The 21,841-nt window shown below is 44.0% G+C and overlaps 1 protein-coding gene across 1 annotated transcript in view; it reads left to right on the forward strand.

The window, feature by feature from the left end:
• The window catches only part of ANKS6 (ankyrin repeat and sterile alpha motif domain containing 6), a 62,684-nt gene that overhangs the window by 31,629 nt on the left and 9,214 nt on the right, over positions 1 to 21,841 (forward strand). Inside the window, exons 11-14 of the mRNA XM_004372230.2 lie at positions 1,177 to 1,346; positions 4,728 to 4,911; positions 12,325 to 12,392; positions 15,336 to 15,452. Of these exons, the coding sequence (XP_004372287.1) occupies positions 1,177 to 1,346; positions 4,728 to 4,911; positions 12,325 to 12,392; positions 15,336 to 15,452 (539 nt within the window). The remainder of the gene's footprint in view (positions 1 to 1,176; positions 1,347 to 4,727; positions 4,912 to 12,324; positions 12,393 to 15,335; positions 15,453 to 21,841) is intronic.

Consider the following 21,841-nt stretch of genomic DNA (forward strand, 5'->3'; position numbering starts at 1 on the left):
TAACTCACCTAGGGTCCCACAGCTATTAAGTAACAGCCAGGACCCGAACCTAGGCAGTCTGACTTCAGAGCCGGTTCTCTTAACCACATGCCTGACTGAGGTGCAGAATGTTTTGTCACTTTTCCACACATTAGTATATGGGCAACACCTTGGTCGCTATGCATCAAAATTGACTTGACGGCAATGGGTTTTTCATGTTGATACACATATATCTACAGCATCTTTTTAATAACTGAATGGTATCTGTTCATATGAGGTATCACAGTTTATTTAGCCACTTCCTCCGTGTTGAACACTGAGGCTGTTTCTAGGTCTTTGCTCTTATAGATAAAGCAGTACTAAGTAACATCCTTGGACCTCCATATTTGCCTAGTTGTCCAATGATTTTCCTAACATAAGTTCCCTAGGATCAGGATGGCTGGGTCAGTGGGTTTGCCTATTTTTGAGGCTTTTGATGCATTTTGCCTTCTGGAATGGCTCTGTTTATACATATAAAATATTTACAGTCCTGCGTGGCACAGAGTAAATGCTCTGTAAACATTAGTGTCTTATTAGCATCTTCCCACTGGTGCCCTCCCTACTTCTGGGTATTATCACTTTTCCCCTTTCATAATAACTCAAGGTTGTTAGTAGACTTGGGGAAATGAGAGGAAATGCCAGTCAGGGATGCAGAACCATTCTGAGTATTATGGTGTTAGGAATTTACAATAGAATTAGACCTTACGCGATTATGGGGTAGCTGGGGACGTAAAGGCCCAATAGGGGGCGCCAGAGGGTGAGGGACAGTCACTAAGCAGCACTGGTGCGCTGGGTGACTCCGCAGAGGGGCTGCTGTGGAAGCTAGGACGGGCTGCTGTGTCTGTGCTGTGGAGGGCCAGGGTTGCTGTCAGTTAGCAGGGCAGGGAGTTGGGAAGAGGAGCTAGACATTACATGGGGAAAAGCAAGGACATACGTGACCAGGACACCCTTCAGAGTGTGGCAGCCGCCCCTTCACTTTTATCTCTAGTTCTCATGCAGAATTCTCTTGTGGTCAGTCAACCCTGACCTGAAGCCACGTGGGAAGGGGGCTTGTGACACGTGGTCCCAGCGTAGCCAAGTCAGCTCATGACAGCCCACCACCCCTGCATTGCCAGTACTTCACACCCATGGCAGCCATTCCTGTTTCTGTTTTCTCAGGTGGCAGCATAGATAGTGTCTTGTCCCAAATTGCCGCCCAGAGGAAAAAAGCAGCTGGATTATCGGAGCAGAAGCCCAGCCAGCGGTCAAGCCCTGTTGGGCCGGCACCAGGGTCCAGCCCGTCAGAGCTCCCAGTCTCCCCAGCAGGGGGCAGTGTTCCTGGTGGCAAGGTGCTGTTCTGTGTCATCTCTTCTTGCTACACTCAGATTGCTTCCTAACCTGGCCCTAGGTGCTAAGGGACGTGGGTGGTGGCATGTTGTGGGACAGAGTTAAAGACAGGCTCCTTCCAGCTGGCCACCTTGGGATTTTTGAGAAGTGTCCATGTGAATCATGTGGACATCACCAGGAGCACACCTGTGCTCTGCACGGTGTGTGCGCCTCCCGCCTGGTCTCCAGGGCATCTCCAGGTCAGGGTGGGTGGGGGGCATCAGGCTCCTGCAGCCACTGTGGTGGTCACTGAGCCTCAAATTGTGCACATTTGTGCATTGAGTAGAGCAGAATGGTTTAGAGCATGGACTCAGGAGCCAGCCTGCCTGGGCTCAAATCCCGGCCCCACACTTTAGCATTTAGAATGGGGCCTGGCACATGGTAAGCCCTCTGTAAGCATGAGCTAGTATTGCCGGTATCATTAGTAAAGTTAGTACTTCTGCCCTGTTCATTCATTGTGCATATGTTTGAGCATCTGCTCTGTGCCTGGCCCTGTGCTAGCAGCGAGGACCCCACTGTCCAACTGTGAACCAGGGGTTTTTGTGACCACCCTGGAGGTGTTCACAGTCTAGTGAGGGATGTCTCACTCGGTGTGACAGGGGCTGTCATGGAGAAGTGAGGATGCTGTGGGGCACAGGCAGGGGTTCCTACCCAGGCTGAGAAGATGTCCCTACCCACATCTAGACAGGGATCTGAAGGATGAGGAGCCAGATGAAAGGGGTGGGGGTGGGGTGAGGGGTGGTAAGACTGTTTAGGGTAAGGGAGCAGCATGTGCAAAGCTCCAGAGAAAAGCTCAGCATGGGGAGAGCTGAAGGAAAGTCTGTGGGATGGGGCAGAGTGGACAGAGCCTCACCTCTTGCCTCTAGACAGCATGTCTCCATTGCTGCAGCCTGAGTGTACATTTGCTCTCTTGCAGTCATCCATTGTTAACGCTTATGGAGTTTACAGTGGACGAGAAATGCCTCTCTGGAATAGGAAAGTCTTTTAGTGTCTGTGGAATCTGCCCCTCCACCTCCTGAGGCCCTCTTCATTTGTTGATGTTCCACTGGGTAATGGGGTGAGCCCTGGGGTATGGGCACTTAGTTGTGAGTGTGAAGCAGCTTCTCTACCCCCCAACAAATGTCCCCCGGTAGCACAGAGTAACTCATTTCTTCCTCTGAAAGGACCTCAAGTCCAGGCAGAACCTCACTCTTCATCATACGTTCTAGATGTCTTAAGCTTCTCCCTGAGAAAAGTAGGTCCCCGGAAAGCTTCATCCCTGAGCTTTTGCCCACCTCAGAAGTACCTCCAGAAATTTTTGTTTTAATCGATGAATGAAGAATATACATTTTTTATTTTCTGCCCAACCACTGTTGGGATACCTGATCCTTTTTGTTTTTCAAAGTCCCTAATGCAATAGGACCTATTAGGTTCCTTTTACACTTTAGCTCCAAAAAAACTTTCTCTCTCCCTACATATCAGCGTACTTTCTGTTAGGTTCAAAATTACTTGGTTAATGAGACTATGTAATTGAGCTTCTTCTAGAATTCAGCTCTAGGAAAACATGTCTCCACTGATACTTTGATACGTTTTCTTTTATTAGATAGTAAGAATTACATAATCTGTTATATTTCTTTTTTTGCGTTTGCTGCTAGGAAACTCAGAGCTACTCATTAAAGTAAGTCTGCTAGTCTGGGGCTTTGATCGTTTTCCTCTTCTCTGTCGTCTAAAAGTTTTTGTTTCTGTTTTAATGATCTTAGATATGTTAGATATTGCTAGCTTCCTTTAATCGGTGTTGGAAATAGGTAGGCTAGATCTGAGTTATAAATTATATTAACTATTACCTTGCTTGGATACATCTGTCATATATAATCTATATACAAGTATATTCTGATGAAAGGAAATTGAGTTTGTCAAAAGATGCATTCAGGAAACAATAAACTGGGGAAACGATCCATTTCAACGATCACCTGATATTCTTAACGTAATAACGATGCTGTAACCTTGGGGAGCTATTTAAAAATTCAGGTTTTTGGGCTCCACCCAGGCCTAACTGAATTAGACTCTGAGGATGGGGTCTGGGGAATCTGTTTTTTTCCCCCAGAAAGTCTACTGCAGCCCAGCCCAGGGCTCCTAGAAACCACTGTCCTAAATCAAAGGACACAGAAGTGGGTTTTCTGTCAAAGGCTCTAGCAGCAAAATGGAGACAAGAAGTGCTTTTCAGAGACTCCCTTAGGAAGAATTAGAAATTAGTATTCAAACTATATCGTTCCAATATTTCAGAGAATCCCAAATAATTTTATATTTACCCGCTCCTCTTCCCAGTATCCAGAGTTATCATGTTTCTTTGCTTTTCACTGGAGTGGATCCATTTTGTAAGGATATACTAGTTATTTCTTGATAATGATAGAAAAAGCAGAGGGAAGAATTTATTGATAGCACAGGCATCTCATTGAAAAGAACCTTTCAAAATCTGAGGGACTACTCTGGAATGTAGTCAGCTGGAAGGAGGACTAAATGCCTAGCAGAAGGAAAGGTTTACCTGTTTCCAGGTATAAAAACTATTTACCTTAGTCTCTACTATCCTACAGGAGAAACTCGATTTTCAGCAGAAATTGTAAGGCATTTGAAAAGGCAAGAAAAAGCACACTCCTAAGAAACAGAACAGTCGTCAGACTCAGATATGACACAGATGCTGGAATTATCTAACAGGGAAATTAAAATAGCTACCATTAATATGTCGAAGGTTCTAATGGAATAGGTGGACAGCATTAAGATCATATGGGTAATTTCAGCAGAGTGATAGAAACTGTAAGAAAGAACCAAATTGGAATGCTAGAAATAAAAAACACAGCAACAGAGATGAGAAATGCCTTTATGAACTTAGCAGTGGACTTGACACAGCCAAGGAAAGAATCAGTGAACTTGAAGGTAGGTCAGTGGAAATTACGCAAACTCAAACACACACACAAAAGAACAGAACACCCAAATGTTGTGGGATAATATTGGTGTAACACTCAGGTAATTGGAATCCCTGGAGGAAAAGGGAGAGAGAGAGAGAAAGAATGCTACAGAAGGAATATTAAAATAAGTAATGACTAAGACTTTCCCAAAATTAATGACAGATGCCAAACCACAGATCTGGGAAGTTCAGAGAACACTGAACAGGATAAATAATAAATACCAAATAGGAACACCCTAGCCATATCATATTTAAACTACTGAAAACAAAAGACAGAGAAAATCTTCAAGAAGGCAGCCAGAAAAAAAAAAAAAAAAAACCTGTTCCCTGTTTTGGATGTCTGTTTTAATAATTTCTGTCCTCCAGGTTGTTGCTTATATGTGGGTCTTACTCTCTTCAGCAGAAATTAGAGACAAGCCAAAGGCCTCAGTCTGGAACGTCGACTACCTCCAAAAGCACCTCCCCCACCCTCACGCCCTCCCCTTCACCCAAAGGACACACTGCCGAGTCCTCGGTGTCCTCCTCCTCGTCCCACCGGCAGTCCAAGAGCAGCGGGGGCTCCAGCAGCGGCACCATCACAGATGAAGGTGAGTCTCCCGGGTCCTGAAACCCCACTGGGTGACCTGGGAGCAGAGCTGCAAGGGGCCCTTAAATACTATAGCATTCCTAGGTCAGGTTTTTTTTTTTTTATTTAAACAAACAAGACTGTCCTCCCTTCCCTGATTCTACCTTACATTTTTTGTCTTCACTGTGCTGAAGGAGGGAGCTATGCTAAGTTCCCTGAAATACTTTTAGTGTGTAGATGAATTTTGTTTACATGCATAAACGTGACACCTGTGGAAATGCTTCCCTAACACTGTTATATACCTTTCCCTGAACCTGCGCAAATCAGGATCCTTCTAGCTGCAAGTAATGAAATCTTCACTCAAACTCGCTTAAGAAAACAAACAAAAAGATAATTCATTGGCTCACATAATGGAAGTGTCCAGGGTATGCTTCAGGCATGTGTGGATCCAGGTGCTTTGGGACTGTTTCTCTCCATATCTCAGGCAGGCTCTCTCTAAGTGGTGGCAAGGATATCCACCAGCAGCTTCAAGCTTACTCCCTCTTCCTACTAACTTAGCAACCCCAGCAGAAAGAGTGCCACTTTCTCAGTAGCTCTTCAAAATCCCAGGGGTAAAGGTCATGGCCTAGCTTAGCTGTATTTGTAAGGTCTTGGGTCATTTGCACATCCTTGACGATATCAGTGTCCATGGCGGAGGAATGTGCTGATTGGCCAGACCTGAGTCATGTGTCTGCCTTTGGAGCTGGAGTCGGGGTCTGCCCTGCTGACACTGTGGGCTGCAGGTATGAGAGAAGTGATTCCTCAAAAGAAGATTGAGGTGCTGCTTCCAGAGGAGGATGGGGAGGGTTACTGGGCAAGCAAAAGCAGTCGGTGTCCACCACACCCAGGAGAACTTCGGAACCTGTGCAAGCCCCTTCTGTGAGAATAATGAGAAAAAAAAGATGGGGGTGGACGTTAGGGCAGAAGGAGGGGCTTTGAAGCAGCGGCCCAAGAAAAATTAAGAAAGTGGAACAAAGAATCCCATCCTTTGAACTGCCCTCTGGGGGCTCCTGGGAGCTGGAAGGAGGGAGCTGAGCTGCAGTGAGAGGTGAGGCCCAGACAGGTGCAAACCAAGGAGCATAAATCAGAGGTTGTGGGCGAGTTCATGGTGCATGTCATCCGCACAAACCATATTCAAGCTTCTTGTTGCAACTGCTGGGAGAAAGGTGCAGAGCAGTTTCTGCCGGGAAAGTGATGAAAAGTTGAAATCAGTTGCACAGGCTCCAGTTCACTAAGTTGATACACGTGTGTTGCTGTGGGCATCCTCTCTGTTTGGCAACTGCTTTTATCATTTTATGACATCTAGCATGATCATTTATAAAGGCAACGTCATTCCTCCCCAACCGTGTTTCCTGTGTGGGGTCTTCAGTTTCCTACTCACAAGTCTCCTACTTCTGAAATTTCCAGGAATTAAACCCCTAAAGATTCAGTTAGGAATTTGTACCCCCTATTTATTTAAAAAAAAAAAAATTGAGACTGAGTATATCTGTATGTTAAGTCCTGGGTGGTACAGTCGTTTAAGCGCTTGTCTACTAGCCAAAATGTTGATGGGTTGAACCCACCCAGAGGCGCCTCGGAAGACAGGTCTGGTGATCTGCTTCTGCGAGGTCACAGCCACTGAGCAGTTCTACTCTGAAAACACATGGGGTTGCCATGAGTCAGAATCAACTTGAAGGCAACTGGTGTATCTGTGTGCATGCTCATTCCCCCTCTCTTTCCCTCTCATTTATTAGAACATATATATATTAAAGAAAGGTTTGCCAAGCCCTAATTAGGATGAAGAAAAAGAAGGACGCAGCAGCAGTTTTGTTTTAGATTCATTTCTGGGGCTTGGAAAGGTGGCTTTTCCATTCTGGAGTCCCTGGGTCATGAGTTAGCCAGACCTTTGCCTTGTGGACATGAGATTGTCATAGAATGGGACCGCCACCCATCCCCAAACAGCTATTCTTCTAGGTGTGTAACCCCATTCGATGATAGTGTGCAGGCCTTTGCCCTGTCTTTCCACCTGTGTCCCTCTCTCTGGACTTTTCCTGCTGGAATCAGAGAGGCTCATGATGGATGACATTACCTTCTCAGTCTCAATTCATTTCATGAAGGTTTTTTTTGGCAGCCACTGGGGGCTGTAACCTGTGCTAGGTATTTGGGTAACTCACAGTGTGTGCCCTGAGCAGTTCATAGTCTAGTTGGGGAGATAGATGCATTCAAAATAATAGTATTAAGTGACTGTAACTCAAGATCGAACCAGACCTGTGTTCTGAGCAAAGCACAGTGTGCCATGGACAGCTTCACTGAAGAGCAGGCCTCTGGGCTGGGCCATGAGCTGAGAAAGAGATGGGCAGTGCTGTGCCAGAGCCGGCCCATGCTGGCTCACGAGAAGCTAGTTATTAAGTATAGTCGTTATTCGAAATTAAATTATACGAACTTGCAATGAAATAATTTCATTAAACATTTGTTGTTTTTAGGTGCCATCGAGTCGGTTCTAACTCAGAGCAGCCCTATGTAAAACAGAACGAAACACTGCCCGGTCCTGCACCATCCTCACAATTGTTGCTATGTTTGAGCCCATTGTTGCAGCCACTGTGTCAGTCCATCTCGTTGAGGGTCTTCCTCTTTTTCACTGACCCTCTACTTTATGAAGCACGATGTCCTTCTCCAGGGGCTGGTCCCTCTTGATAACATATACAAAGTACATGAGACAAAGTCTCACCATCCTTGCTTCTAAGGAGCATTCTGGCTGTACTTCTTCCAAGACAGATTTGTTCATTCTTCTAGCAGTCCATGGCATATTCAATATTCTCCAACACCATAATTCAAATGCATCAGTTTTTCTTCACTCTTCCTTATTCATTGTCCAACTTTCACATGCATGTGAGGCAATTGAAAATACCATGGCTTGGGTCATAGTCCTCAAAGTGACATCTTTACTTTTGAACACTTTAAAGAGGTCTTCTGCAGCAGATTTGCCCAATGCAGTATGTCGCTTGATTTCTTGACTCCTGCTTCTGTGGGCATTGATTGTGGATCCAAGTAAATTGAAATCCTTGACAACTTCAGTTTTTTTCTCTGTTTATCATGGTTTTGCTTATTGGTCCAGTTGTGATGATTTTTGTTTTTTATGTTGAGGAGTTATCCATACTAAAGGCTGTAGTCTTTGATCTTCATCAGTAAATGCTTTACGTCCTCTTCAATTTTAGCAAGCAATCGTTGCATATTGCAGGTTGTTAATGAGTCTTCCTCTAATCTTGATGCCCTGTTCTTCTTCATATAGTCCAGCTTCTTGGCTTGTTTGCTCAGCGTACAGATTGAATAAGTATGGTGAGAGGATACAAGCCTGATGCACACCCTTCCTGATTTTAAACCATGCAGTATCGTCTTGTTCTATTCAAACAACTGTCTCTTGGTCTGTGTACAGGTTCTGTATGAGCACAATTAAGTGTTCTGGAATTTCCATTCTTTGTAATGTTACCCATATTTTGTTATGATCCACACAGTCGAATGCCTTTGCATAGTCAATAAAACACAGGTAAACACCTTTCTGATATTCTTTGCTTCCAGCCAGGATCCATCTGACATCAGCAATGATATCCCTTGTTCAGCGTCCTCTTCTGAATCTGACTTGAATTTCTGGCAGTTTCCTTTGATGTACTCCTGCAACCGTTTTTGAATTACGTTTGGCAAAATTTTACTTGTATGTGATATTGATGATGTTGTTCAGTAATTTCCAGATTCTGTTGGATCACCTGTCTTTGGAATGGGCACAAATAATGAGTATCTTTCAGTCAGTTGGCCAGGTAGCTGTCTTCCAAATTTCTTGGCATAGATGTGTGAGCACTTCCAGCTTTGCATCTGTTTGTTGAAGCACCTTGGTTGGTATTCCATCGATTCCTGGAGCCTTGTTTTTCATCAGTGCCTTCAGTGCAGCTTGGACTTCCTACTTCAGTACCATTGGTTCTTGATCATATGCTATCTCCTGAAATAGTTAAATGTCAACCAATTCTTTTTGGTACAGTGACTGTGTATTCCTTCCATCTTTTGATGCTTCCTGCATTGTTCAGTATTTTGCCCATAGAATCCTTCAGTATTGCAACTCGAGACTTGAATTTTTTCTTTAGTTCTTTCAGCTTGAGAAATGCCAAGCGTGTTTTTCCCTTTTGGTTTTCTAACTCCAGGTCTTTGCACATTTCATTATAGTAATTTGTCTTCTTAAGCTGCCTTTTGAAATCTTCTGTTTAGCCCTTTTACTTCATCATTCTTAGATTTGCTTTAGCTACTTTACATTCAAGAGCATGTTTCAGAGTCTCTTCTGGCATCTGTTTTGGTCTTTTCTTTCTTTCCTGTCTTTTTGATGACCTTTTGCTTTCTCCATGTATGATGTCCTTGATGTCATCCCCCAGCTTGTCTGGTCTTCAGTCATTAGTGTTCAGTGTTCAAGACTGTTCTTGAGATGGTCTCTAAATTCAGGTGGGATGTGCTCAAGGTCGTACTTTGGCTCTCGTGGACTTGTCTTAGTCTGGAAGCACCACTGAAACCTGTCCACCATGGGTGACCCTACTGGTATTTGAAATACGGGTGGCATAGCTTCCAGCATCACAGCAACACACCAGCCACCACAGTAGGACAGACTGACAGACGAATGGTAGAAAATATTAAACATAGAGGTATATTAATTAAATTAAAAAGGAAAAGTATTATTTACTAATTTTTTTTTTTTACTTCATATTACAATTATCTGTGCTCTTGAGGTTATTTAGTCTTCTGCATCTGTATGGCTGGGATACTATATAATGCTGTAGTTCTTTCTAGTATATGTCTATCACAAATCCACCTACAGGGACATCACCTTGGTAGCTTGAAATTGGCCATGATTGGGGTGTTTACACCATGGCAATCATCAAACTCCACCAATCCGGGCCTGATTTATTGTTTTGGAGATTGCCTACTCATAAGAAAGTGATGGAGAAAATATTAATGATGCATACACTTAAAAGTGTTGTCACATCTATAGCTATTACATTGTGAATAGCATAAAAAGTTGAGGAGATATTCTTCTGGTATTTGAAAACCATTATCTGACTCCAAAAAGTTGTTCACGTGACATTCTAATATATATCTTTGCTGTTTGATTTTTGTCTTACATGTTCACGTAAACAAAAGTCTCAGAGTGGCAGAATGGAAAAAAACCCCACGATTTGTCTGTATGCTGCCTACAAGAGACACACGTTAGACTTAAAGACACAAACAAACTAAAACTCAAAGGATAGAAAAAAAATATATTAAGCAAACAACACTCAAAAAAGAGCAGGAGTGGCAGTATTAATCTCTGACAAAATAGACTTTAAAATCCACAACGGATAAAGAAGGTCACTATATAATGATTAAAGGATCAACACACGAGGAGGACATAACTATAGTAAATATTTACGCACCCAACAACAGGGCTCCAAAATACATAAAACAGACTCTAACAGCACTGAAAAGAGAGAGAGATAGCTCCACAGTAATAGTAGGAGACTTCAACACACCACTTTTGGTGAAGGATAGAACATCCAGAAAGAAGCTCAATAAAGACACAGAAGATCTAAATGCTACAGTCAACCAACTTGATCTCATAAACAAAAGTCTTAGCCAGCCTTCATGTTGAAACTACACTTGTTAACTATGGATACAAGAGTTGGGCAAAAATCAATGAAAGCATTCTGTGAGAATTGACTGTCTGGAATTTACGATAAAGAATATTATATACTTTATTACTGTTTGTAGATTATGTTATACATCCTTTATATTGGTAAATTTACAGTAAACGTATGTGCCTGTAAACGTGCATACATTTTCCCCCAGAGAGCCAGTTGTTAAACACTGTGGAGAAAGCCCTGTATCTGGAGAGAAAGCAGGAGCAAGGGTTAGGCATCACGAAGGTGCAATGGATTTTTGTGTGGAATGGAACTCGATTCATCTCACACATATTGGCTCAGTAGCAGCTTTTCTGTGAAGCCTTCCCTAGTCACTTGGGCTGGGCCAGCTGCCCTGTCTGTCCCCAGAGTTCCTGTTGGTCCCCTTCACCATACCACTGCTCACTGATGAGAGGTGATGGAGCTTCAGAACAGACCCAAGAGCTGGGCTTGAATCCCTGCTCTGCCATGAACTAGTGGAATGTCCTCACCCAAGATAGGGTGCCTAACCTTCCAATGCCTCACCATCCTCATATGTAAATGGGCACAGTAATAGGGCCTGCCTCATGGGTTTGTTGTAGAGACCAAATGAGTCATCCACGTCCAGGGTGCCTGATGGTGAGCGTTGTGCATTAGCTTCACCCTGATCGTTGTCTTCCTGGCCGCACTGAGCGCGCCTTCCTGGCAAGGACCTTTCCACCTTCGATCCGCAGCTTGCAGTAGGCTTGTTGGTAGTCACTGTTGAATGAATTAACTAACAAGAAGGAACCCAGGCCTCCTAAGCTCCAGTCCACTCTTTGAATTGTACCCACTGCCTCAGGGCCTTTCCACTTGCTGTTCCCGATGCCTGGAGTGCTCTTCTCAAGATATGCGTATGGCTCAATCCTTTTTATTTACTGCTTTAATGTCACCTTATCACCTTCTGTAAAGCAGCTTCCACTTCTCCTCTGTTATCCACCCCTACCTGCTCTGTTCTTCCTCTCTGCATTTGCCCTAACAGCCTGCTCACTGTCTGTTTTGGTCCCTGCTGAATCCCCAGTGCCTACTCTGGTAAATCTCTGTTGAATGTGTGAACGTGTATTTCTTCCAGCCCCCCAGATGCTGGTCTTGTCTCCTCCTTTCTTTATCCTCCCCGCTCTGATACCTTGATACCCAGAACCTGCTCCTGTTTTCCCCTGGTCTGTGCCGTCGTGGGGAAGCCCACAGCCTCTGCACACCTAAACCAAACACCTGACTCTGCTCTGAGGCCCACCTGCCTGCTCTCTTAGGTTCTGTCTCTGACGAGCTGAGGACTTGCTGGTGTTAATGTTTGCTTCAGGTGCTGCAGCCAGCAGTCAAGAAATCGTCATTTAAAGACGTTCTTAGAAGAAGGCAGTTTTAGTCTTAGCAGCTGGAGTGCCAGCAGCTTGAGGGTTGCAGTCTTTGGGGCGTCAACCCTGGCCGTGACCTCCCACCCCTCTTTGCAGCCTAGTTTCGGGTTTCGGGAGATGCCAAGGGCATGTGTGGATGGGAGAGTGTCGCTGACAGGCAGCTCAGGGCCCGCCTCTAGCTTCCTCCTGCAGAGGAGGAAGCTAGAGGTGAGATCTGCTTAATAGGTTGAGGTTCCTTGTAGGGCTTCATTTGAAATAAGATTATCACTGCTTATGTATGAAGGTTTGAAGACCATTCTTTTGATATATTTTACAAGATAATAAAATGTGGTTGTTCTACATCTGTCTCTCTTGAAGATGAGCTGACTGGAATCCTTAAGAAATTATCGCTTGAGAAATACCAGCCCATTTTTGAGGAACAAGAGGTAAGGATGCTTTTTTTGAATGTCAATTTAAACCTTACTACAAAACGAAACAAAACTTTTTATCTTAAGTATGTGGGTTTTCATTCTGCATGCCTAGATTGATCCTTTCCACTGAGACAGCTGAGAAAATAGAAGTTGTATTCAGCACATTTAGGTAGGTCATTGCAGTGAAATCCTGGGGACCTTATGGCTTGTTTTGTTGTAATAGAGTTTTTTAGTTTGCAATACTGCTTTCTCTAGTAAACTTTGTATCTGTCCTGCAAACATTTTCGCTGACAAGGATTGACTGGGAGTCCAGGTCAAAAGCAAATCCTAATGAATCTCTCGTTAAATCTCTGGGTCTAGGGTCAGTGTTCATCTGAGGGTTCCCATTTGCTTAAGAAAGCATTCAAAATTACATTAAAAAAATTTACTGTTCCTGGAATTTAATAGTTCTGAAAATGTTAAGTTACTCTGTGACCCAGCAGTTCCATTCTTAGGTATATACCCAACAGAAATGAAAACATTTGTCCACACAAACACTTGTACACAATGTTCATAGCAGCATTATTCATATCAGCCAAAAGGTGGAAACAACTCAAATGTCCATCAACTGGTGAATGGATTAAAAAATACGATATGTCTATACAATGGAATATTATTTGACAATAAAAATGAACAAAGTACTGATACATGCTACAACATGAATGAACCTTGAAAACATTACATGATGCTAAGTGAACAAAGCCAGTCCCAAAAGGCTACGTGTTATAGGATCCCATTTGTATGAAAGGTCCAGAATAAGCAAATCTATAGAGACGGAAAGTAGATTGATTAGTGGCTTCCCAGGGGTGGGAGGAGGAAGGAGTGGGTGTGACTGCTTAATGAGTATGGGGTTTCTTACTGGGGTGATAAAAATATCCTAAAATCAATTGTGTTGATGGTTGCACAACTCTGTGACTGTACTAAAAATTATTGTCATGTACTTAAATGGGTGAATTGCATGGTGTATGAATTATATCTCAATAAAACTGTTTTAAAATGTACTGTTTTGGATAAATAAAAACAGCACTGCAGGCCCAGTAATCACTGGTTAAAGACGCTGCTGTGTCCAGCTCAGTACATGAACGCCTCATAGTTACCGCAGCAGACGTTAGAATCACTCATTGCCCCTGGCAAGCCTGAGATCCAATTGAGGAGTTTGTATTTTTGTTCAAGAAATAGACGAGAGGCACAGTGGCTTTCTTTATCAATTTGCTTTTCTGTCATATCCAGTCTGTTGTCCCTGCCTCCTTGACATTTTAAAATTCAGCAGTGATTTTTCGTATCACCAAGAAATCTTCCCTGCTCACTGATGGCCATCTGCTGCTCTTGTTTTATATGTCCTGTGTTCTCTTGGACCTGTGGTTGGTGTCTTATTTATGAGACTTAAGTATTGTCCATAAGGGCAACTTCCCATTTGAGGAGGGTTCGGGCAAATGACAGAGTCCCTTGATTCCTAGAGAAAGTCATGACATGTTAATAAGGAGACTACTTCCCTCAGGAAAAGCCCATGAGAAAAACCAGTGGATCAGGCAGCTGCAATGCCTGAAAGACAGTGTGGCACTGTGGATAAGAGCAGGGCCTCTCGAGCCCATGGCCTAGGTTCAAATCCTGGCTGTGCCACTTACTAGCCGTGTGACACTTCGGGTGCTAAAAAAATCTCTCTGTGCTTCTGTTTCCCTGTGTCTAAAATGGGGATAATAACGTGAAGATTAAGTGACAATCTCCATAAAATGCTTAGAAAGTGCTTTGCACAGAGTAAGCATTCGCTCCTGTTCTCCTCCTCCTCATCTGACAGTGAGACTGGCTTCCCAGTAGGTGTGTGGGATTGGATTCTGCCTGGTGAGGAGACCTCTGCCCCCTGTGTCTGAGATGTCATCCCATATACAGGGTTGTGGGTGTGCTTGCTTTGTCCTGCCACTTTCACCCGTCCTTCCATCCTGACTTGGAGGGGCAGAGAAGCTGCAGCCTGTAACACTGTGTAGCAGGGAGCCCTGCTGGCCTTTCTGCAGGAGCAGAGATCCTGGTTTGGGTATCCAGAGCCCAGCAGGGATGAGAGAGCTGTTAGAATTCCACCTGTAGAAACCAAGGACCAAACAGCTTGTGAGTTCTGAGCCCTTCTCCACCTCTGTGCTCCATGGCTGCCATTTCCTTTATTGCTTCTGCTTGTTTACTTTCTCATTCTGTCTTTCCACAGTCTGCGTCTCTCTTGTTCTCTTTGGGGGAGACATGGTGAGTACCACCATATACCCACATTTTTCTGTGCAGTATCCAATGTTGTTATCACTGCAATAACTTTGAATTAACTTTGTAATAGGAGGACATAGATCTTTACCATTCTAGCCACCCAGATCATGGCGACCCCGTAAGTGCAGAGTAGAACTACACTCCATAGGATTTTCAAGGCTGTGACCTTTTGGAGGTAGATTGCCAGGCCTTTTTCCGAGGCACCTGTAGGTGGCTTTGAACCACCAGCCTTTTGGTTATAAGCTCTGTTGGTGCAGTGGTTAAGAGCTCAGTTGCTAACCGAAAGGTTGTCAGTTTGAATCCATCAGCCGCTTCTTGGAAATCCTATGGGGAAGTTCTACTCTGTCCTGTAGGGTTGCTATGAGTCGGAATCAGCTTGATGGCAGCTGGTGGTGGTGGTGGTAGCCACTCAGACTTCCCATGTTTCATTTTCAGGATTTTTCCAAAATACATCTATTTTGATAACCCAAGGGCTAGAGCTGAGGACAGTTAGTTTTTAATGAGATTTTTCAGCTAAACTTTAAACACGAAGTCAGGAACTAGAAGTCGTAAATAATAATTAACTCACTACTAATAAGCCCTAATAGCTCATAACCGTGGTATTTCTATTGTGGGTGGGAAAAGAGAGGTGTGGCACCAGGCAGATGGCAGTGAATCCCCCTTCTCTCATCCCAGGTGGATATGGAAGCATTCCTCACGCTCACCGATGGCGATTTGAAGGAGCTGGGGATCAAGACAGATGGATCCAGGCAGCAGATTTTGGCAGCGATTTCTGAACTGAACGCAGGCAAGGTATCGTTCTCAATTTTTCTTTCCTAGTTTCAAACAGTTGAGACCTTCACCTGGACCCCAGGCCCTCAGTGTTCTTGAGAGCCTTTGTGGTGGTCTGACGTCATCTCCTCTGATGTAGCTGACAGAGACCCCCCTTGCATGCTTCTAATGACTGAGCACTCATTACTTCTAGAGTGGCCTGTTCCTTTTCAGACCTCTTTTCTGGTTAGGTTGTTTCTCCACAGATCAAGCTGAAATTTTTCAACCCATAGGACTGGGTTCTGCCCTCCAGTCTCTGGAGTCAAGAAACCAGGTATCTCACTGTGTTACCTGGGGCAGCATTTTTGTCTAATGTTCCATTTCTCTTTCATCAGCTTTAAAGCTAGAGATTAGCACTGGCCCCCACCCAAAAGGCAAAACAGACAAAACAAGACAAAGCTAAGCATCACTCTGCAAACAGTAGTGTTATATGGCTGTGATTGGGGTATTCAGCCTCTTTTTCCTTATCATAATAAAGGATGAGTTTTTCTGTTTCTGTTCCAGCAACAGTGTGTAATACTTGCTAATCTGTTGCTTTTACACACTTTGCCTAACAGCTTTCCACTTGTTGGACAATAGTGTCATGACCGGAATTTTGCCATTATAAATAATACTATAATGGACATCTCTGCCGTTTTTCTTTTTTCTTCGCCCCTCAAGCTCTGTTCTACAATACAAAGTTGTATCAGAAATCGTGACCAGTTTTATGGTTCTTTTTATACATTGTCAGGTTATGCACAGAAATACTGAATAGTCCTATAGCGCCAGCAGCAAATAAGTGTTTATGTAGCACTTTATCATTTACAGGTCACATTGCATGCGTTTCCTCTGTTAGTCCTCCCCATGGCCCAGCCTCACACTCCTTGTCTGGCTGGTGAGGAAGTATGGGGAGGGGAGAGATGGGCCCCTGCCACATTGCAGGTGGACAGGAAAGCAGAACCTGACGTGGCCTTCTGACCCCTTCCCGCCATTCTCCCTGCTGCACTGCACTGTGTGGCGGCTCCTCCTAGCCCTGCCAGCATGGGCGTGGCTGTTTTTGTTGTGGTCTTCATCATCATCTTACCTGCCTACAGGCTGTGAGGTGGCCCTTCCCAATGATTTTGTCAGCTTTGCCTCTGGCAGTTGCAAGTTGAGCATTTTTCCTGTCATCTTTACTATTTGTTTTTTTCTCCTCTGAAATGGTGTGTTCCTAAACATCGGCCACCCCTGCTGTGGAGACTGGACTGCCTCACTTTACAGATAGGAAAGCTGAGGCTCAGAGATGGGCAGTGATCCCTGACTCCCAGACCAGGGCTGTTTCTGCTCCGCGGTTAGACATGAGGGGGCTGGGGAGGTACAGGAGGCGGGCGTGGATGGGCAGGTCTCAGCTGTTAGGAAGAGCATCACCCAGGTGGCTCACAGAAGGTCAGTAAACTAAGGCAAGCACCAAAATCTTTGGTGCCTTCATTTATTCATGCCATGCCCCAGGTGCTATGTGGGTGTGGAGCACTCAGAATCACCATGTCAGGCTCTGTGCTATAAACACGTCACATGTAGTCATTCATTTCATCCTCACGAAACCCACTGAGGTCGGTTCCAGTTTATGGTTGAGGAAACTAAGCCGCAGATTGATTTAAGGAACTTGCCCAAAGCCACACAGCTAGTATGTGGCAGAGCTAGGATGGGAACTCACAGTTTGTGTCCTGGCTACTACGCTATGCTGCCTCAGTGTAACCCACAAGCACACATAAAGGAGAAGCATGTGGGGCTGCGAGAGCTTCTGACTTAGAGTGGGGCCCCGAAAGGTGAGGGCTGTGAAGACGTTCCTGAGGAAGTGGCAGGAGGGCTGAGATCTGAAGGAAGGGTGGGAGCCAACTGGATGAAAGGCGTAGAAGGAAAGAGCAGGCCAGGCAGAGGGAAGCACATGTGCAAAGGCCCTGTGATGGTAAGATGTGCCTCAGCACAGAGAGCAAGAGGCCTGATGTGAGTGAAGGCAGAGAGGTGGGCAGGGCAGATTAAGGCTTCCAGGGTAGTCGAAGGTGACCCAGTCAAGTAAGGGCAAAGGGATGAGTGAGCAATGGTAGAGAACCGTGGCCCATGAGTTGCAGGACGCTTCCTCGTCCTGGCCTCCAGAGGCCATATGTGTGAACCAAAGAGAGGTTGGAGGTGGGGAAAGCCAAGTAGTCCAGTCAAGGAAGGAGGACAGAAACGGTTCCGGATGTAGGGGCAGTGAGGACCCTGGAGGGCATGGGAGGATATGACCAAGAGCTGGGTGCCATTCAAGCCTGGCCTGGACCTTGGCAGATGGTCAGTGCTAATGCTTCTGGAACCTCCCCCTGCCATCAGGGCCATGGCCTCCTTGGCCCAGAATCACAAAAAGAAGACAGACTGGGCTGGTTTGCAAATCTTAGGAAACTAAACTGCCATCATCAGAGTAGATGATGTGACATCTTAAGTCCACTCCAAAGGAGGTCATTTTTCTTAAAGTTTATACAGACTGGACTTTTTTTAGTTTTCTCCCCAATTCACTGCCCTCTAACTCCCTGCTTCCCTAACAGTCTGCATCCTATACTGACCTCTTCCCCATGGTCTCCCTGCTGTACTGGAAGAAGCAGAGGGCACACCTGTCAGTGGTCCTCCTTGGGGGCCCCAGCCCCCAACCAGAGATCTGGGTGCCTCTGACATGGTAGGCCAAAGAGACCACCTAATCCTGCCTCATCCTTCCCACATCAGCATCCGCCCTGCAAAGACAGATACTAGCGTGTGGCAGTGGGTGTGAGGGACAAGAGGCAGCCTGAGCCCTCACTGGAAAGACCTTGATATTCGGGGGTCGGTAGTTCCAGATAAAAGTGCTAGAAATGAAGATCATGTATCATAGCGTGTGATTGGGAGAAGTTCAATGTTAGAAAAATGAGCTTATCTCCTATTGCCCTAAATCTAAATTGTCCTTGCCACTGTGTGCAGGTGCTTAGAATGAGCCAAGAACTCAGGCCGAGTGTAACTTCCAAGAGCCCTTCTTACAGCCCTTCAGTGCCATGGGCCTCTGTACCAGGTTGGCCTGACCCTGACTTCAGGGTCTCCTGCCTCTTTCTGGATTGTTTGAGGGCACGAGCTTCCCCTTCTAAGGGTCACAGTTTTTCTTTCACAACCCAAGCTTGGCCAAGAGAGTACCCATTGTGGCTCAAGTGCTCTGTGCTCAAATTTAGATCCCAGGCCAGGACATGTGAGAGAGGGGAGGCCCGGCATTCCCTGCCTGCCAGTGTTTTTCTAGCTGTTATTGCTGGTGGGTTGTGACATCAATTTAGTGGGTCACAAAGAGTTTTAAATGAAATAGAGTAGAAAATACTAACATGCTTCATAGGTAGAGAGGGTAAAACTTGTTTGAGTTGTGATATAAATATAGAGAGAGAGAAAGGAAGAGGGTTGCAACATAAAATGCATTTCTTACACAATCAAAAAAAGTTTGAGTATTTTATCCTAAAAAACTTTTAAGTGAGTATTAAATATCTGACTCGGCCCTAAAAATATCAGCAAAGCTCTGTGGACCCTGAGCCTGTAAGTCACGTAACTTCGTTAGCCACTCTAGTGTTTGAGCACTAGGTACTGTGGGTAGTATTCCATACTGAGTAATATGTACTGCTTATTAGTTTGTTCTAAACAAGTTACGTATCAGAGAAGGATAGCACAAAGTGATCATTTTAGTTTTACCCTGAGTTGGTCCTAAGCCAGCTTTATTCTGTTCTCATTTTTCATGATCCTCAAAGCAGTGCATATTCATTTTACTAAACTTGCTCAGTACAAAAGGGTGAAAAGAATTTTTTAAGAAATCACTATCCAAACACCCAGAGGCCATCGCTGTTCACATTTGGGCAAATTATTTTACAGTGTTTTATGTTGCATGTTGTTTTTCTCACGTGGCTGAGATAAATTTGGATCTATAATTTTACATCCTACTTTCTTAACTTAACAGTGAATTTGTGCAGTTATCCATGTCTTTTTAATATACTAAATTTGCTTGGATGTACTAAAAATATTCTTAACTCCTATTTGTTAGATACATAGATATCCAAACGTTCTGTCCATAATGCTGCAGTGGACAACCTTGTGTATAAAACTTTCTAATTATCTCTTAGAACAGGTGTCTAAAAGTGGTATTTAAAAAAAAATTTTTTTTTTATTGTACTTTAGATGAAAGGTTACAGAACAAATAGTTTGTCATTAAACAGTCGGTATACATATTGTTTTATGACATTGGTTAACAACCCCACGACATGTCAACACTCTCCCTTCTCGACCTTGGAGGACTTTTTTTGGTGAAAATATACACAGCCAAAGTTACACCATTTCAAAAGTTTCTACATGTACAATTCAGTGACATCGATTAAATTTTTCCAGTTGTGCTGCTATTCTCACTATCCTTTTCCAAATTATTCCATCGCCATTATCTTCAACTCACTGCCCCTTAGGCTTCCCATCAAACCTTTCGAGTTGCTATTGTCAATTTGATCTCACATAGATAATTCTTTGTTTTTGTTTTTTTTTTGTACCTTAGATGAAGGTTTGCAGAACAGATAGTTTCTCATTAAACAGTTAGTACACATATTGCCCTATGACAATGGTTGACAACCCCATGACATGGCAACACTGTCCCTTCTCAACCTTGGGTTCCCTATCAGCAGCTTTCTCGTCCCTTCCTGCCTTCTAGTCCTTGTCCCTGGCCTGCTGTGCCTCATTAGTCCCGTTTTGTTATATGAGGCTGTCCAATTCCCTGCTGAGCGGTAAACTTCGGGAGTGACTTCACCACTGAACTAAAAGGGTGTCTAGGGGCCATACTCTTGGAGTTTCTCCAGTCTGTCAGGCCAGTAAATCTGGTCTTTTTTTTTTTGTGAGTTAGAATTTTCTTCTACATCCTTTTCCAGCTCTGTCCAGGACCCTCTGTTGTGATCCTGGTCAGAGCAGTCAGTGGTGGTAGCGGGGCACCATCTAGCTGTACTGGACTCACTCTGGTGGAGGCCGTGGTAGCTGTGATCCATTAGTCCTTCGGACTGATCTTTTCCTTGTATCTTGTTCTCTTCATTCTCTCTCACTCCTGAAGGGATGAGACCAGTGGAGTATCTTAGATGGCTGCTTACAGGCTTTTAAGGCCCCACACGGTATTCACCAAGGTAGAATGTAGAACATTGTCTTTATAAACTGTGTTATGCTAATTGAGCTAGATATTCCCTGAGACCATGATCCCCACAGCCCTCCACCCAGCAATTCAGTCCCTCAGGGAGTTTGGAAGTGTCTATGGAGCTTCTATGACCTTTCCGTGTAGAAGTTGTGCTGGCTTCCCCAGTATTGTGTACCGTCGTACCCTTCACCAAAGTTACCACTTATCTATTGTCTCTTTAGTTACCCCCCACCCCTTCCATCCCTCATAACCAACAAAGATTGTTTCTTTTTGTGTGTAAACTTTTACATGAGTTTTTACAGTAGAGGTCTCATACCGTATTTGTCCTTTTGTGATTTCACTCACCATGATGTCCTCCAGTTTCATCCATGTTATGAGATGCTTCACAGATTCATCAGTGTTCTTTATCGTTGCATAATACTCCATTGTGTGTATATACCATAGTTTGTTTATCCATTCATCCGTTGATGGGCATCTAAGTTGTTTCCATCTTTTTGCCATTGTGAACAGTGCTGCAATGAATATGGGTGTGCATATGTCTGTTCGTGTGACGGCTCTTATTTCTCTAGGATATATTCCTAGGAGTAGGATTGCATTTTGTAGTGCTTTTTTTTTTTGTGGTGCTGACGTTTTCTTTGTTCCTGCTACTCTGCTGTGCTGGGTTCCTGTTATTTGTGGATTTCTTTTTCATTTCTTTTGTTTTTGTAGATGTTGTTTTTACTGCAACTTTATGTTTTCCTTCTTTATTTTGATGAGTAGGTTTGTTAACTTTCTTTGTGGTTACCTTGGAATTTACCCTTATCTTCCTAGATTTGAACCAATCTATCATTACTTGGTATCACCTTGCCTTCCTCTCCGTTAGAAAGTTCTATACCTACACTGTTTATTCCTTCTTTTATTGTTCTGATGCTGTTGTCGTTTACAGATTAACCTCTCTGGTTCCCTGTTGTAGTTCTTTTGGTTTTGGATAGTCCTTAAGAGTTCATTTCCTAGGTTGGTATCTGGATAGTACAGTCCTGTGTCCTATATTCAGCCATGGTCTGATGTTGTTCTCAGATCGAAGCACTCCCTTTAATAAGTCTTGTAAGTTTGGTTTGATTTTTACATAGTCCTTTAATTTCGGTTTTTCTGGAAACGACCTAATTTCACCATCATATTTGAATGAGAGTTTTGCAGGATATATTATTCTTGGCTAGCAATTTTTTTCTTTCAAGGTTTT

Source organism: Trichechus manatus, unplaced genomic scaffold (genome assembly GCF_000243295.1).
Source record: "Trichechus manatus latirostris isolate Lorelei unplaced genomic scaffold, TriManLat1.0 scaffold00016, whole genome shotgun sequence".
Taxonomy (NCBI): Eukaryota; Metazoa; Chordata; class Mammalia; order Sirenia; family Trichechidae; genus Trichechus; species Trichechus manatus.